The sequence below is a fragment of the Acipenser ruthenus genome, chromosome 6 (genome assembly GCF_902713425.1).
Source record: "Acipenser ruthenus chromosome 6, fAciRut3.2 maternal haplotype, whole genome shotgun sequence".
NCBI lineage: Eukaryota > Metazoa > Chordata > Actinopteri > Acipenseriformes > Acipenseridae > Acipenser > Acipenser ruthenus.
In genome coordinates, this window is record NC_081194.1 from 7,389,116 (window position 1) to 7,406,576 (window position 17,461).

Genomic DNA, 17,461 nt, shown 5'->3' on the forward strand with positions numbered 1-17,461 from the left:
AATTAAGTGAACTCATTCTCCTCAGATGTTGCGTCAAGTGTCCTGGTAAATGCGAAAAAAGGGTGTTTACTCGTTGCTGATCACCTCACCTGATGTTGGACATGCATGACATGGGGTTAGCAGCCAGCGTGCTATCTTTTTTGTTCTTTTTACCCTACTTATATATAAAAATATATATAAGTGTTGTACTTCAGAGTTGAACATTTGATCAGGTAGCGGGATACTGTGTATAGAGTGTCGATCTATTCTAGACGGTGGTACCAGTGTTCGGCACATACGAATGTCAGGAAATGGTAGTAATTTCCACCATTCCAAGTATTTCCAAACAGGCTTAGAAACAGTATACAGCTTCTTCCATTGGCCTCGCCCATGTGGCGATGTTGTAAAACAGCCACAGTAGATGAAGGCGTTTACATGGACAAGTCATGACCGTTTTCCTCACACTGTTTTTGCCGTACTTTTCAGGAAATGCGTTGCTATGCTGTTCTGATTTAGGAAAAAAATAAAATAAAATGTCGGCCTTACCAATGCAGATTATTTAATTCATAGTAATTTAGGGGAGGGGATATTTAAATGCACGTGTCTGCCTAGTAATTAGGAAAAGAACGGCTCTGAATATCGTGAGGAGAGATTCATGCGCTGACATGAAGATTTTAAAAAAATTCAAAAGAGAAAAGAATTAAGTTATTGTTGCACACATTCTGAATTATCATGCATTACTTGTTTGTGTCTTGTTAACTTTCCAACACATACACATCACACAAGTATATAAAATAAAACTTCTATTTAGTACACGTTTTACTACTTAAAAATAAATATGCGTAACATCTAAGTTTGATTTAATTAGAGTAGTTTATATATGTATGTGGGAACACGGGGGTTAACACTTCAACTGTAGTGATCTCAGTTAACGCAGGCAGGCGCATCACACAGGGCGAGGCAATCCACACACAAGTGGAGGGCGGGCGCGAATCCGGGACTTCTCGCACTAAAGAATAGCGCCGATACCATTGTACAACAGAGCCTTCTCCTTTGCAAGTAGCGTATATCGGGTTTATGTCACTGTGTGTGAATACGTCACCGACCAACCCTGCTGCTGCCTTCCCTCGTGCACGCTACCCTCTCCCCTGCCAGTCTCAAGTCCGCCCCGGACTTGCTCACCAGGCTACAGTCCGCCGGGGTACCTGCGTCCACTGCTGACACCAGTGGATTGCCTCGCCCTGTGTGATGCGCCTGCCTGCGTTAACCGAGATCCTTAGGCGTATATGAATATAATATTGACAACAGGGGGATATGTAAAAATACATACGAGGTTCCTGAGCAGCTTCATGCACAGGCAGTTATATAGGTGGAGTACCAGGCTGAGCATCCTAATGTTCCTGTACACATCTGCCAGTCCCTATACCCTGCCTCTGCTCCGAGAAGCCAGTGACTGATCTTAAAAGAATTATGAAAAGAAAATACTACTACTAATAATAATAATAATAATAATAATAATAATAATAACTAGAGTTGCCAGCATTTTTACGGCTTCCAGTACCAGTAACAGTACCAGCACCAAACACTTTAGCAAATAGTGCAGAATGCCAGTACCAGTACCAAACACTGTAGCATGTAGTGCAGAATAAATACATGGGTTACTATATGTGTTCCATGGTATCCGTGACCCTATCTGCACTCTCTCAGGAGTTATAAGCCAGTTTTACATTTGACCTTTAGGAGAGGTCAAAGGTCACGGGCAATGACATTTTTTGAGAGCGCATACGTGGGCTACTATATGTCATCCAACTTGGCTGTCATGTTTTTTATTGTAGCAACTTCCCTTGACCAACTCTTAAAGACAACCATACTAGGATCATGTGTGCCAACTTTTGGTTCAATTGGACTAGCGGTTTGGGAGATCTTTGTAGTTTGTGATTATGACGTCTGTACCGTGCGATTTTGATGTCATGCAGCATGGCCGCCATACAGTGTGGAGTAGTGGTTAGGGCTCTGGACTCTTGACCAGAGGGTTGTGGGTTCAATCCCCAGTGGGGGACACTGCTGTTGTACCCTTGAGCAAGGTACTTTACCTAGATTGCTCCAGTAAAAATCCAACTGTTTAAATGGATAATTGTATGTAAAAATAATGTGATATGTGAAATAATGTATAATGTGATATCTTGTAACAATTGTAAGTCGCCCTGGATAAGGTCGTCTGCTAAGAAATAAATAATAATAATAATAATAATAATACCACACAACCTATCAGCTTCTTGCAAACACCTGTTAATCTGGGACTATCCCTCAACTAGTATACCAACTTTTAGCACTCTGCAATAAGTGGTTTTGAAAGATGAAGTTTTACATTTCTTTCAATCCAATATGGCAGCCAAACCATGTGACCTACAACATATGTTCAATTAACATTTACCAGCTTCCCATAGCATCTGCCATCCTACTGAATTTCATCAGTTTTCGAGCAACTTTTGGTGGAAAGAAGAAGAAGAAGAAGAAGAAGAAGAAGGATCCCAGCAATAACAAAAGTTCGGTTAGTTCTTAACAACATGCATTTATACAAACATTAATAATAGGCTATATGAGAGGTTCATATTTGCAGCGACTTTTGCGTTCTTTCTTGTCTGTTTGTCTGTGTGTGTGTGTGATTTGGTACGGCTAGTTAAACTGGATCTTGACTGCTGAAATCTCGTGAGACACAAGTACGATTCCTGCCCAGGTTTAGGGAAGGGAAGTTGCTACAATAAAAAACATGGCGGCCACACTGGATGACATCATCAACATACAAAACTGGCTAATAACTCCTTATAGAGTGCAGAAGGGGCCATGGTTACTATGGAACACATATAGTAACCCATGTATGCTCTATCAAAAAAATGTCATTACCCATTACCTTTGACCTCTCCTAAAGGTAAAATGTAAAACTGGCTTATAACATAACAGAGTGCACATAGGATCATGGTTACTATGTAAAAATGCCATTCTGCACTATTTGCTAAAGTGTTTGGTACTGGTACTGCATTCTGCGCTATTTGCTAAAGTTTTTGGTACTGGTACTGGTACTGACATTCTACAGTATTTGCTGAAGTGTTTGGTACTGGTACTGGCATTCTGCACTATTTGCTGAAGTGTGTGGTGCTAGTACTGTTACTGGTACTGGAAGCCGTAAATTTGCTGGCAACGCTAGTTATTATTATTGTAATTATTATTATTGTTATTATTATTATTATTATTATTATTATTATTATTATTATTATTATTATTATTATTTGTGTTTCTTCATTAATTCTTCACTGTTTGTGGATAAGGTCACTGCATGACACTTCATGTTCAGATATTTTAGTGCTTTACCTACTACTATGAGGCTTGAGGAATAGCAATAAGAACTTCAAACTACCAAATTATCAGTAGGTTTTAAGAGTGAAAGACATCATAAACAAGCCTTAGGATTTAAATAGCTTAGAAATGAAGGCCTTGAACAGTCATGAATAAAAGGTTACTGTTCACTGCCAGAATCCCGCAGATAAGCTTTACTAGTGCATAGAAATATTTACTTATTTAGTTAAAGTTTACACAAGAGATTTACAGTTTACCTCCTAGATTATTTCCAAATAAGGTTAGCTGTCATATTTATCTAGCACTTTTAAAATAATTAAAAAAGAACCCTCATACGGGGCTCCCAAGTGGCATATCCGGTAAAGGCACTCCGCGTGGAGTGCAGGATGCACCCTATAGCCTGGATGTCGCCGGTTCGAGTGCAGGCTATTCCACTGCCGACCGTGGACAGGAGCTCCCAGGGTGTGGTGCTCAACTGGCCGAGAGCTGCCCGGGGTGGGGAGGGTTTAGGTCGGCCAGGGTGTCCTCGGCTCATCACGCACCAGCGACCCCTGAAGTCTGGCCGGGCGCCTGCGGGCTTGCCTGTAAGCTGCCCAGAGCTGCGTTGTCCTCTGACACTGTAGCTCTGAGGTGGCTGCATGGTGGGTCTACAGTGTGAAGAGAAGCGGTTGGCTGACGGCACACGCTTCGGAGAACAACGTGTGTTCGTCTTCGCCAATCACGAGTCAGCGCGGGGGTGGTAGCGGTGAGCTGAGCCTAAAAACAACTGGCCACTACTAAATTAAAAAAAATGAAATAAAAAGAACCCTCGTGTAACAGGCAGGTGCACAGAACAGTGATTACAGCTGGTAATAATGAAGTTGAACCAGCTACTTATCTAAACTTGCATGCAAGTACAGTAGTGTGCACATTTATTAGAACACCCCATTGCTTCTGTAGTTTTGATTTGGTATGCACATGAAATCAAACCACTGTAACTGAAAATTGTCAAAATATGCACATTAGTGATTGTCTAATTTAAATGATGACTTTAATAGGCCACATATGCAATTCATTTAAAATAGTAAGAGAAAAGAAGCACATAGCCACAAATGGTAAAATGCATGAGACTTTTTAGAAGTTCTTTAAGATGCCTAATTAAAGCACAAAGTGTTCTAACATTTTCACACACTAATGTTTCTGTACTACTGATTACTGACCGAAAATTGGAATTCTCACCCCCAGAGGTTTTCATGCAGGGAGGTATATAAAGGATATAAATGACAAATCCTGAGGTGTTCTAATACATTTGCAGATGACTGTATGAATTGCAATCTTGATTTAATGAATCAAAAATAGCCCTTAACAAAACATTCCTAAAACATTTCTTTCAGTTTTGTGAATAGTGCCTACAAGTACTCAGTAATATACACTTACATTTATGAACGCTTGACTGACAACAATAAAAAGGTGAAGTAAAACTGTACAATCAAGTCGAGAAGTCAAACGTTTTGGCAAATTACTTAATCTTCATCAAGAGACACACCATGTAAAAAAAAAATACTGAAAAAGAAAACCACAGGATTGAACAATATTTGGGTTTATTGAAAGTTCAAACGTCTGAAACCATCAAAATAGTGGCTTATACTGTCTTATACATTGTGCCTTATTGTTAGTTTCACAGAGTCTGGTTTTCGTTTTGTTTGTTTTTTTTAACTTGAGTCTTCACACTGGTCAATTTAGAGTTACACTTTCTTATTATAAAGTCTCAGAAACAAAGAGCCTAAGTTAACAAGCACTATTAATCTAGCACTCATGCCACTAAAATACATAATGTAGATATTCTGTAAAATCTTTCATAAGCCAGAATTAGTTGCCCAGTTTCCAACAGTAAAGACAGTGCCAAATAATGGCATACCTTTTTAAAATAATAAAGATCAGAGTAATTGAACAAATTCTGAGGTCCATATTAAATATTGATGGTTATAATAGGCACTGACAATTACTGTGAGAAAGTGAATAACACAAACCCCAAATCTGTGATGCAAATGCAGTAGTGCTTTAAAAAAAAACCAAAAAACCTTATGTATCAAGCTCACAAGAATACCAGGCACAGCTTCTGCATGTGTTCATACTTCAATATCTGGCTTATACTATGTGTCAGATTTAACAGTTTTTGTCATTCTTTTTTTATTATATGTTTATTTATGTATTCAATTCATTGCATAAATCTTGCTTTACATATTACTAGTGCATCACACGACGTAATGCACATATATATATATATATATATATATATATATATATATATATATATACACACACACACACAATTAAACTCCTTGTACTGCATATTATTAGATGTTTTCATATCTTAAACTCTGACAAAATATTTTATTTAAAAAGCAGACTTTGAACTTGTATTGCCTCTTTAGGGCAGCCCTACAGTAGGTGAGACATTCCAGTTAGAGATCGCTCTCCCCGTACAAGGCTGTTGAGAAGCAGGTGTAATCCAGGGCCCCTGGCTGCTGGCCTGGCCCGGTGTAGGCAGGCATTCTCATGATGCAGTATTCAGCCTGCTCTGGGGGCAGCTCTCTCCGCAGCTCATCCACAAGGATGTAAGGCTGTGGAAACAATGGGGCAGCAGTTCAGAAAACACCTCTCCGGTCCCATTTAATCACTGCTGGGGATAATTAGCACCCAAAACCTACCTAAAAACATCCATGACCCTGTAGCACGCGGAGGTAGCCCTGTAAACATCCTCCTTGCCCCTATACAAAGTGACATTTTGCCCCCCATCCACACCCCAAATACTTTTTTGCACATGGTTGCTTTCTATACAAAATTGTAAATGCGATAACCTTTCAAACTGCTGACAGGCTTTTGAATATTATGTAAAATGTTCAGACAAGTTTAGGGCTTTACTTGTTCCCTTCCAGGAAAATTCTTCAACTGGAATCCTCTCAGGCCGTGGAGCATTTGTTTCTTTTCAAAGTGTCTGATGTTCAAGGGCCCTTATCTACAGTGACTTGCACAGCATTTGTTTAGAGGGCACGCTGTGCTGGGCTGGCATCCAGAGGCCAAGAAAGTTCTTTCAGATATCTCTTTAGAAAATGGTTTATATGAGCCTGGATGCCTCAAGGATAGTGTTTACTCCTCCTTACTTCACCTACACAGTATCAATTGAGTGTCGAGGAGGAGAATAATAACCAGCCAGCAATGAATATATACTAGTATATACTAATTATTGATTAGCTCAAGGGCTAATATATAGTATATACTAATTATTGATTAGTTCAAGGGCTTTTAATTGTGCACAGTGTAAGTTACAGCATTTAAAGTCCTCTGTGCTAGTATATATTAGCTCAGGTAGTCCTGCACTTCCTAAGGCATTTCACATGATGAGGAAAGCTTTCCAAGCTAGCTGCTCCCCCTAATGCATGACATGCTGTGCAGCCCATGACATGACCATGTACAGACTGCTGATGTGAACAAATCTAGAAAGTGAATACTACCTGAAAGTAAGGCATGAAAACTGAGCGCTTTCTTTATTCCACTGCAGTACAGCGCTCTGACACGTGCTTCAATCAAAATGAGATCACAATGTACGGGCAGGTTAGATTTGAGGAACTATTTCAATAGCGACTGTATAACCCCTTTAAAAAGACAATGGAACTGAAGTAAATAATAAACTATTAGATGCCAATTAAATCAAAACATTAAACAAATGGTCAAGCACTGTATCTCTAGACACCCCATAAGGTAGGCCACCTACCTTATCTGCAGCAAGTATTCTAAAGGAAGCGACGACCTGGTCAGCCGTGTCTGTGTCTGCAGTCTCCCTGGTCATGAAGTCAATGAAGGACTGGAAGGATACCACACCTGTACCATTGGGATCCACCAGCGTCATGATTCGAGCAAACTCCACCTCACCCTACAAAATGAAGACACAAAGCAGTTCCTTAAAGTCACCCGGGTGACTATATGGATCTTTGATAAATGAACCCCAGGTTAATCACTTCCTGTTACAAGACTAAAACCAAACAATGATATTCAAGGTCTCCTAAGCACTTTCAAGGTGTTTGTTCATCTGTTCTGTTACATTGACATGGTATTTTCTCAGTTGAGAAAGTAGGAGTAAATGCTGTAAGCATCATCCTGTTCTTTCTTACATGTTATTTTTGCTGAGCTCATCACAAAAAGATTATAAAAAAGAGAGATACTACAAGTTGCACCATTACAATATTATTTCTCCTGGATAACTGTTTTTATTTCTTTGAACATAAATTTGAATCCATTAAGCATGCATTGTGTCCATACCAGGTCATAGCCCATGGAGATAAGGCACGCTCTAAAATCATCAGTCTCCATGCCCGATTTCTTCTTCTGCAGGGTTGTGGGGTGAGGGCGCAGGAGAGTTATTGGGACAGGTTTAGAAAGCAGATGGGGTGTTCCCAGGAGCGTACAGAGAATAAGAGAGACAAGATCGAGGAGGAACATGGGCATCCAGGGGAACGGTTCCCATCAAGGCAGGTAACGGAGAAGGTCCAGAGGAACATCAGTGATGGAGAGAAGGAAGAAGCAGCAGCTGACACACACAGACAAACCAGACAGGTGGATAAGAGAGAACACACACAGCCGGGTGGAAAGACAAAGGACAACAGCAACAGACAACAACAGAACAGGTACAACAAAAAACAAAGATAGCCATTTAGTGTCTCAAAAAAGTTAAAAGGCAGGCTGATAAAAATGCAGATGACACATGCAGTACTGTAAGAATCGTTCAACTCAACTGGAGGACCTCTAAGGGGATGAGAGGGCTGTTCATTTTCTTTCACTCATTTATTGCTTTGGTCCATCAGTCATGCACTGTGTAATGTGCAACAAGGTGAAAGTAAGACAGACAAATTTAGTTCTCATAATTCATAAATCAAATTTTATATCAGTGCTGTACAGTATACTGGTTTGTAGATATTTTAATGGAGCTAGACAGCACTTGGTTCACTACATATCTTTAAAGACATATTTGACTGATGATTTACTCTTGTTTTTTTTCGTTTCCGATAGATTTAAGTATGATGCATTTATTGCCCAACGTACTAATTATTTTCTTAAACCATCATGTATAATACTGTTTTGGTGATACTAGCATCATTGTATGCACTTTAGCTAGCACTCACAACCCAAAGCTTCCATTCTGCAAGGTATCTGGCATCAGCATTTTCAGTGAAGCAGGCTGCCTCTCACTTTAAACAAGTACCAGTGTTGTGACTACCTGCTGGTCATTTCCAACTTGCCCAAGGCTGATGAGGCAGGCCTTAAACTCTTCAGGTCGAAGTTTCCCAGAGTCATCCTTTTGTCAAACAACGGTCACACCGTGCCATGCAGCATGTGCAAAAAAATGTTTATAAATACACACACACACACACACACACACATCAACATCAACAAACAATTAGACCAAAAGAAAAGTTAATTCAGTGAATTCTGTAATCACTAGTGAAAATTGGTTATTTGTGGGTTAGCAGGGTGCTTATTTTTCTTTATTTACGTACTTAATGTATTCTCTTTAAATGTACTGCTCTTTCAATACTGCAGACTGGTATCCATGTTGGAAAAATAGCTCCAGTATAAATGGTGTACAATCAGAGGTTCAATCACAAAACACCGCCCAATAAACTTCCCTTTTTCAGTAGCATATAAGACACTGAAAAAATTGCATTTGTCTTTATCTTTCTGAGCTGTTACTCGGTGTTGAAATGCTTAATGATTGCCAATTTTATCAAATCTATTCAGAACTAACTATGGAAGACACATGACAATTAAAAGGAAAAAGTATTGTTCCCAGCAAATAGGTTTCATATGAGCTTCATTGTAATCCTTAAAAGCTGAAACAGCAGCTTCAGGGCCTTGACATGGCACACTGATAACGATAAAGAAAATGTCTAAAGCAAAGCTTCAGTGCAGGCCTAGTGTATTTAATCTAGGATTGTTACAAACTGTCTCAGATGTGCGCATAAATAACTTGTATTCGCTACAGACCCTGGCTGTTATCACATGTGTTTCAATGTGAAAAACAAAACATTTAACAAGAATGTGCTTCAGTTCAGAACAATACAACAGTTTCACACTAAATGGTAAACATGAACTTTAAACAGACATAGCTAATTTATTTTGTGAGATGTGGCCCAGAAACCCCTAATTTAGCAGAGGTACTGGTGCCTAGACATCAGTTTAGTGCAACTAGTTTATCTCTAGACATAAGCATATTAATAATACTAAAGAATGTAGTATTCTTTTCTTTTACTAATTTTACTGCTATGGAGTCTAATTTCCCCCTTCTTCCTTTCACGACTTCTAAAGTAATGAAAAGATAAACAGGTTTGTAAGAAAAATGAGTGCAGCTACTTTTTGTCACAGGTGTGTGCCATTAAAATGCAGAGGGATGACAAAAATGTTACAACTCAATCAATCATTTAGCTGTCTTTGCTCTAAATACTTACAGTAAACTGTAAATGACATGGCATTCAATGAAAATACGTTTTTGTTATTAATCCAAAATAAAAATGAAGATTGATATGTACATTTGTTCTTGATCATTAGTACCGACACCTGTTCATAACATTTTATACAACATCATTCCCTAGCTTGTTGCAGAAGTCTGCAGGATATCTTTGCCATATTTTATTACAGATCCACCAATGAGACATTGATTTCAGAACTGGAATCCACCCTAGTGTTGAAACATGTATAGCATATACTCAAGGGAATGATATTGAAATTAATAGAGGGTGGCAATACTTAGCAATATTGTAAGAGCCAGACATTCTGTGGTTTTTGTATCACTATTATTATTATTATTATTATTATTATTATTATTATTATTATTGCAATTAGAAGCATTGCTGTGGCGTACTGTACCCGGTCAAAGTGGTTGAAGGAGGATCTAAACTCATTCATCTGCTCCTGGCTGATACCCTTTGCATCTCTGGTCAGGATCTGGGTTTCAATCTCATTCATGGTCCGGGCAATGGTGGTTAGCAGGAGCTCCCATCCAACTCGAATGTGCTGCAGAAAAAAAAGGTGCAAATACAGCCATTAATTCTTTGGTAAATAAAACCTAGAGTATACTTCTCCTTTGCTTCTGGGTTTGTCCATTTCCAAAGCCTCTATTATTATTTTAGACCTTTAGATCCTTCCAGTGTGTCCCTGTTACGTTATCATCAGAAATCATCTGTTTTTAACGCAATATATTGTAACTAATGCAAGCTGGATTTATCTCTGCAAAATCAGAGCAGTGGATTTGATGTAGTTTTATGTCAGCTTTGTTCTGTTAAATCCAAGAAAAAAAAAACTAGGCTGTCAATATTTGTATGTCACCATCTAAACTTTTAATATTCTGCCTAATTCAATATTAGAGCATGGTTTAACAGCATTTTTGTCACCTAAGGCCTAAATTAACTAATTCTGCTCCTGCTCCATCACAGCAACTAGCTCTGGACTCCATTGTCATATTCTAAAACATGCATAAAGTCCTACCCTCTGTGCCTAATCAATTAGCTTTAGTCTACATATCCGCATGGGGATTGATGCCCTAATTCAAAGGTTGTACCTCCATGGTGTAGTTGGTGTGTTTGTTGTCGAAGATGAGAGACTCCTGGATCATCTGATGGTCTCCCTCCAGTTTGTCGATGTTGGGTTTGTAGGCGACGATGACGTGCTCGTACTGCTTCAGCTGGTTCATCTGGTCTTCCAAAGGCCCGCTCATTTCAACAGAGCTGTGGCCGATTTCCTGGAAGAGAGAAAAAAGAAACATTATATACTTGGAATATACAGTGGAATCCTTATTCTCGCCAACAGTTTTATTTGTATTGCAGGAAGAAACCATGTAGAAAGGATACACTGTGTTTTGGGTTCTTAATAATTAAATGGTTTTACTTGCTTTTGAAGGTAGAAACTACTTTTACTGGATTAATCAGAGACTGTTACAAACACAGGACATAAATACATATCTAAAATGAACCTGGTGTAACTAGAGTGAACCTGGGCACAGATCAATGAAGAATGAAACACCTATTATATTTTGCAATCACCACTTGAACATTGCCAAGGAATGAGAACAAAGACAAATCAGTGACTGGCGTGAATGCTCGTAGATGTAACCACTGAAAGGCATCTGTCTTGGTATGCCTCACCTGCATCTTGTTCTGTATCCATGGGCCTATGACATTGGCCTGGCTTGCAAACTGGCGTCGCAGGCGTTCATTAGAGTGCTGGCGTGCAATCTCCTCCTGCAAGGCCTGGTCCCTCTGGGGGACAAGTTGCTTCACCTGCTCGGGGCAAAGAGACCACATCAGGGAAAAAGTGTCTTCTGGAGTTATACCATTGAAAATACAGTGTTCCCTCATTTTTTTCATTACTTGTTAATTCACAAATTCTGTTAATTCACGGTTAGGCCATATTGACAGCAAATTGTCTCATAAATTGCTTTTTTTAAATATATAGATATATATAGCATGTCCCTCAAATGACAGCAGGTCTTTTTCAGAAAATTTTAACAACAGAAAGCCTGTTTTGTTTTAGTGCTTAATTAAAAAAATAAAATTGCTGGTGAGTCTGGAAGAAAAATGTAGTCAACCAGGAATTATAAAACTGAACATGGTTTTGTGCCACTATAGCTGCTCCTCGCCTTTAAAAAGATACCTTGTCCCATTTGGCACGAATTTCCTCAGCAGAAATGGTGCTGTAGGGGTTGATTATCGAGAGGCTGACACCGTAACTCTGGGCAATCTTCTGAACCTCGTTGTGGATTCCCAGAATGGCCTGTCTCTCGCTGTCAGCCTCAGGAAGAGTGGCTTTAAACTGTTCATGAGCTGAAATCAGGCTCTGCAAATTGGGGGACAAAAACTTATTGATACCATCAATTGTTTAGCAAGAATACCTGCTGCTTTAACAGTTTACAGCTTTTGCATCACCTTATAGAATGAACTAGTATCAAAGTCGAACAAAACCTGCTGAGTAATGTTACGTTTACATATTGAATTGCATACCGCTTTGTAATTTTCCATATACTTAACAAAAAACCTCAAAAATCAAAATCTAGTACTACTATTATATTTTTATATAGCGCCTTTCATAGTTGACCACCATCACAAAGTGCTTTACAGAGGAAGCCTGTGAACTGTGCATTATATGCAGAGTCACTTACAATAGGATGAGATGTTAAATATACCGGTATATATACAGTATACCAGTATATATACAGTATTATTTATTTATTTATTTATTTATTTATTTATTTATTTATTTATTTTTAATTATGTCTCCATCGTAAAATTCTAGGTGATGCAAAACTTTTGGCCAGAGCTCTACTTTTAATGGTTATTGAGAATGAAGCAGCTATCACAGCAGCTGAAGCGCACCTGAGTTTCCTCGACAGTGTGCACGATGAACATGTCCTGCAGGTCCTCCATGGCCCCCTCCATCCAGTTGTTGAAAGGTGCCGCCCTCTTGGCAAATTCCAGGTACAGCTGGTCAATGGTTTCCAGCAGCTTCTCTGTTCTCTGAAACCAGGAAAATTGAACGAATGGGACATATTTTTAACTCTTTAAGCAAGCACGCTTGTTGAGCAAAGGTCTCAAAAGTCCGATTTTTTGAAAGCCCATTTTGGTTTCGGGGAAGCGGAGGTATCAGTATAATGCCATTTTTTTTTTACTGGTATAACCAGACCTCTAGTCGTACCACAGCACAGCAATACCAACAACTGTATCCACTGGTAACAGTGGCAGCATGTCATTAATCTGAGTATTTCATTGCAACAAACAATAAATATTACATATGCCATGCCAGTGACTGCAGTTTAGTGCTATATAATGTGGAAGGCAGGCTTAAACGTATAATCTTCTTTATTTATTATTTATTTATTTATTTATACAGAAGATTTACCCATTGAGACCGAGGTGTCATTTACAAGGGGATCCTGTTAGACTATAAAACAAATACAAATACAAGCAACACAATAAATACATGTGTGGTTCAAACTTAGTCAGCAGCCTACAAAAAAGAACAGCATAACTAGGACACATCTATATGTTAATGTGGACTAAAGGAAAAACAATAGCAAGAGGCTCTAAGCATTTCCCAAATACGATCTTTATCGCCAGAACATGAGACATATATATATAACCTTATATCCATGCCATACAACTTACAGCCAGGTGAGGGAGTTGTTACCCATCATGGGAAGTGGATTTGTATTCAGTGTTTACATGTAGTGTATTACAGAATACATTTTTAGGAAAATTTGGAACAACAGGTCAGAGTCTACGTTGATCAGAACTATAATTGTAGGTCAAGTAATGGGGAATATTACAGTAGTCCCTAGTCGCTTCCAGGAAAACAATAGTTCATGTCATTCACCCAGTGAACTGACAGTAAGAGCTGTACATATGCAGATTCAGGGTCAGTTCAGGTGGGGTCAGGAAGGATCAGCAGTACTGGTTGCTTTGTGGTCGGCCAGACACAGAATGGTGTAACAATCCCTCGGAATCCCCATACCTCAAGTGCTTCCCTTCTTTTCTGAGTGAGCGTTCCAAGTTTGTCCCATTGGTCACACATCTTCTGGCATCTCTCGTTGACTTCGGCAGCGGCATGGTAGTTCAGCTCACTGTAAAATACAGGGCGAGCCATCCGGTCATTCAGCTATGTGAATGTCAACTCATAAAAAAGGGATTTACCATAACAGAAACAGATTTATGATTCAGGACTTCATCCTAACAAATATGTCCCATGTTGAAGGGATTGGTACAATAAACGCCAGTCTCCTTATAGCAAATCCTGAATACAACAGCACTAAAGGTCATCAACATTCTAGAGCTTAAAGGGACACTGCTTAGTTTTTTTTTTTTTTTTTTACCAGGATTACTAACTAATGAACATTTTCAAACAGTTTTGCCTCCTCTGCAACTGTGGAAACTGTGAGTTAGTAAATCGAAATCACGTGGGGCAAAAAGGATCGTTGCATACCCCTAAAACAATGTCACTTCAGAAAGTAAGCTCTTAAGAGTATTTTAACATGGAGTCAGTTAACATGTATAAGCCTATGTTGTCAATAAAAACTGATAAAGATCCAGTATTCATCAGTGTAGTGTTTCTCTTGAGTGTATGGGGTTATTACCTGCTGCTTATGCTGTGTCTAATGCAGATCAAAAGAATTAAGGTCCCTAATTTTATTGTCAAGCCCCCTAACATATAACGTAATGGGGCCCATGCAGGTATTTTCTATAGCTTCCTCCTTCATAACTATGACGTTTTAGACCTTTATGACAGCTGTCCTTGGCATTGGCTGTTCAGCATTGCATTGCAGGCAGGCTTCTCTACTTAATACAGATAATACAGGCCGCACTGAAAAACCCACGAAAAAAAACTGATACTGCCTGCCTGCGTACATCACCAGTCGCCAGCCTCCTATCAACTCTAACCTTTATGTGCTCAGTAGAATCAGCTGTTGCCGCCGAATACATCAAAGCTGCCAGTGATCTGAGAAAGACAGTTCAAGGGCACGCTGCTGATTGTTCTCCATTAAAATAGAAAGCCGTGCGGGAGGGGAGGCTGTAACCCAAGAGCCACTGCAGGACCAGACTGAATAATCCAAAAAAGACTGTGTGCTGGAGAGGATGAAGTCACTTCACAGAGTAAACCTGACCACTTGTTGTTATTCTTTTTTTTTTTCTCCATGACACTCAGCAGAACAGTGGCTCAACAACATTTCATGAGTGTTATCAAGTTTCATTTGCTAACATTACCTACCCTTTCTGCAGCCTGTGACTTAGTGTATAGCCCTTTCTCTTGGATAACTTGCGGTATCTCCCTTTTAGTTTTAATCTTAGATTATTGTACCAATACTCAATGGCAACACTACTTCTATTTCGCTTGTTCAGCTTTTAAAAATCCACTTGAGACACTGATTCAAATTTGACGGGGCATCTTTTCTTGAAGAAATTCAGTGCCATGTGGAAAAGGGACCTCTGCTTTGAACAGTTTGGCTAGATGGCTGTGTGGAGCTACTGCAAATGTCGCGTGAGAGTATAGGCTAGGCGATGACAAGCGACTGGATTGTCCAATGAGAGTCATCAGAGCCAGTAACCGATGACATGTGAAGCATGTAGCAGGCTATGCCATGCTGGCAGTGTGCAGAACAAACTCTTCCAGGATCAGCAAGATTAATGAGCAGATTAACAGTTACTGCGGAATTATAGGCAGCCATGATCGCCGCTATCCTCCCTTTGCAACCTGAAGCTGTTCTTTTGGAACATCACTATAATAGAGGCACAAGAATGAAAGTGGCAGGTGTCTGTGCTGGTATATTTAGACAGATGAGCATATGGGAGTTGAAAGATCATTTTCTTTCTTCCCTGAGAATTACAACACTAAGACTTGAAATAGGAAAAAATGTTCTGTATTTCATATATTTTACAGACCAGAATCTTTCAAACAGTGAAGCGGAGTTTCTCAGACTTGTGAAATGCAATGCCCTCATATAACATGTACTTTCCTGCTGGATACTCTACACATTACACCCACCTGCTAGTCAAAAAAGACATTGTCATTGCATTCTACATTAGTTCTAGCTACCACAGATATTGGTAATTCCAAGAAGCGGACAATAAAACACAATTGTGATAATAGAAATTCTTGTTTACTTGCTGGTTAGTATAAAGCTCACTGTTAGGACAATACATTAGGGCATATTTTCAATGTTTTTTAGTCCAGTCTTTAACTAACTCCTATTTTTTTGGATGGAGAAATGTAAAAAAAAAAAAAAAAAAACCCTGAGAAACAGGAGACCTTGCATTGTTTACAGTACTTGTTTGTTCTTGACTTCATTAAAAAAAAAATCCACAATAATAAGTGCCATCTGTCTGCTATTCACTTATAGTATATTGAGATTCCAAATCATGTTATCTTTTGATAACACAGTGGAGTTTTAAGAAACCACAGTAGAACAGGACAATCGAACAGGGAAATAAAGCAACAGCTATAACTAGAGGAGGCACAAGTGTCTGCTTTCCTTGCTGGTATAAAAACCTTGACTCCATATTGAATGGTAACCATTAGAGTACTGTTATCTATTTGAACATTCAATGCACCCCTTTAGCTATTGTTTCACTTTACACAATAAAAGCTTGGCAGAACACAGGGCTGTAACCATGCCATAGCTATCAGCTCGTAAATGCAGGCCACGGCAGATGTCAGTAAAGTTGGGCATTGTAGCCAAATTGAACCTGCCCTTCAAGTTGACAGGACTTAAACATGACTGATCTTGTTTCCTGGTATCAGCTAGATTTAAAGGCATGTGAATGAAAGCCACATCTAGGAGGTTTTAACCTCTCGGCAGGTCAACTGGAATACAATCTGATGGTCAGAAGACAACCATCACTACAGTTAGCCATAGCTACCTTAGTGGGGAAAAAAACTCACAGCTGCCATTGCCCAAAATGTAACCATTGTCAGCATGAAGCACAAACATAACACTACATTTCAATTACTGTACTGTGGTTTCCACTATGTTTCACTATGTTTAAACTCTATCGCTATCACATTTCCATTTCTGTAGTCCATTAACTTTAACTGGCAGTAAATATGTGATACAATGAATTTCAAGAATACAAGTTTACCACTCGACATAGCCTAAAAGGTCATTTATATGACTTGACTTCTAAACACATATACTGCAGCATAATAAAACATACCATCAGACTGACAAACGTAGATAAAAAAGGTATTTTAGGAACAAGCCTCACTAGAAAGCAGCAACCCCTCTGCCCTGGCTAAGATAATGCTCTTGTGAAACAATCTGAGGAATTCGTCCTCAGTGCTTTTTGACCAGTTTATCAGCTGAATGTCAGCAGCTGTGTGTCTGTAACAGGAACATACTTAAGCTCCTGGGCGATGGCTGCTATCTGCTCCATTCGGTCCTGGTGAGCGGCCAAGTCACTCTCGAAGGCCTCGTGCTTCCTCAGCATGGCACGCACCTCAGTCAGGGAGGCCGACTCATAGTCCTTCTGAGACAAAATCTGCTCCTTGTCTGGAAAAAAAACACCCCAGAACTTAAAAACAACAAACAAGCAAATCTTGGTGTACTAGCATA

The 17,461-nt window shown here is 39.3% G+C and overlaps 1 protein-coding gene across 9 annotated transcripts in view; it reads right to left on the reverse strand.

The window, feature by feature from the left end:
- Nucleotides 1–4,896: 4,896 nt before the first annotated feature.
- LOC117411413 (alpha-actinin-2) overlaps nucleotides 4,897–17,461 on the reverse strand; it is a 29,897-nt gene continuing 17,332 nt past the window's right edge. For 4 of the 9 annotated variants that reach the window (XM_059024869.1, XM_059024870.1, XM_059024868.1 and 1 more), the window contains exons 12-21: nucleotides 17,248–17,398; nucleotides 13,870–13,978; nucleotides 12,735–12,875; nucleotides 12,016–12,198; nucleotides 11,508–11,642; nucleotides 10,925–11,104; nucleotides 10,234–10,380; nucleotides 8,588–8,665; nucleotides 7,088–7,246; nucleotides 4,897–5,936 (exon numbers count right to left, since the gene is read on the reverse strand). In XM_059024869.1, coding sequence (XP_058880852.1) covers nucleotides 5,778–5,936; nucleotides 7,088–7,246; nucleotides 8,588–8,665; nucleotides 10,234–10,380; nucleotides 10,925–11,104; nucleotides 11,508–11,642; nucleotides 12,016–12,198; nucleotides 12,735–12,875; nucleotides 13,870–13,978; nucleotides 17,248–17,398 — 1,442 coding nt within the window. In that variant the 3' untranslated portion in view covers nucleotides 4,897–5,777. Of the gene's footprint in view, nucleotides 5,937–7,087; nucleotides 7,247–7,632; nucleotides 7,901–8,105; nucleotides 8,182–8,587; nucleotides 8,666–10,233; nucleotides 10,381–10,924; nucleotides 11,105–11,507; nucleotides 11,643–12,015; nucleotides 12,199–12,734; nucleotides 12,876–13,869; nucleotides 13,979–17,247; nucleotides 17,399–17,461 lie in introns of those variants that run through there. The other 5 variants (XM_059024871.1, XM_034018909.3, XM_059024873.1 and 2 more) reach the window with 4 other exon arrangements.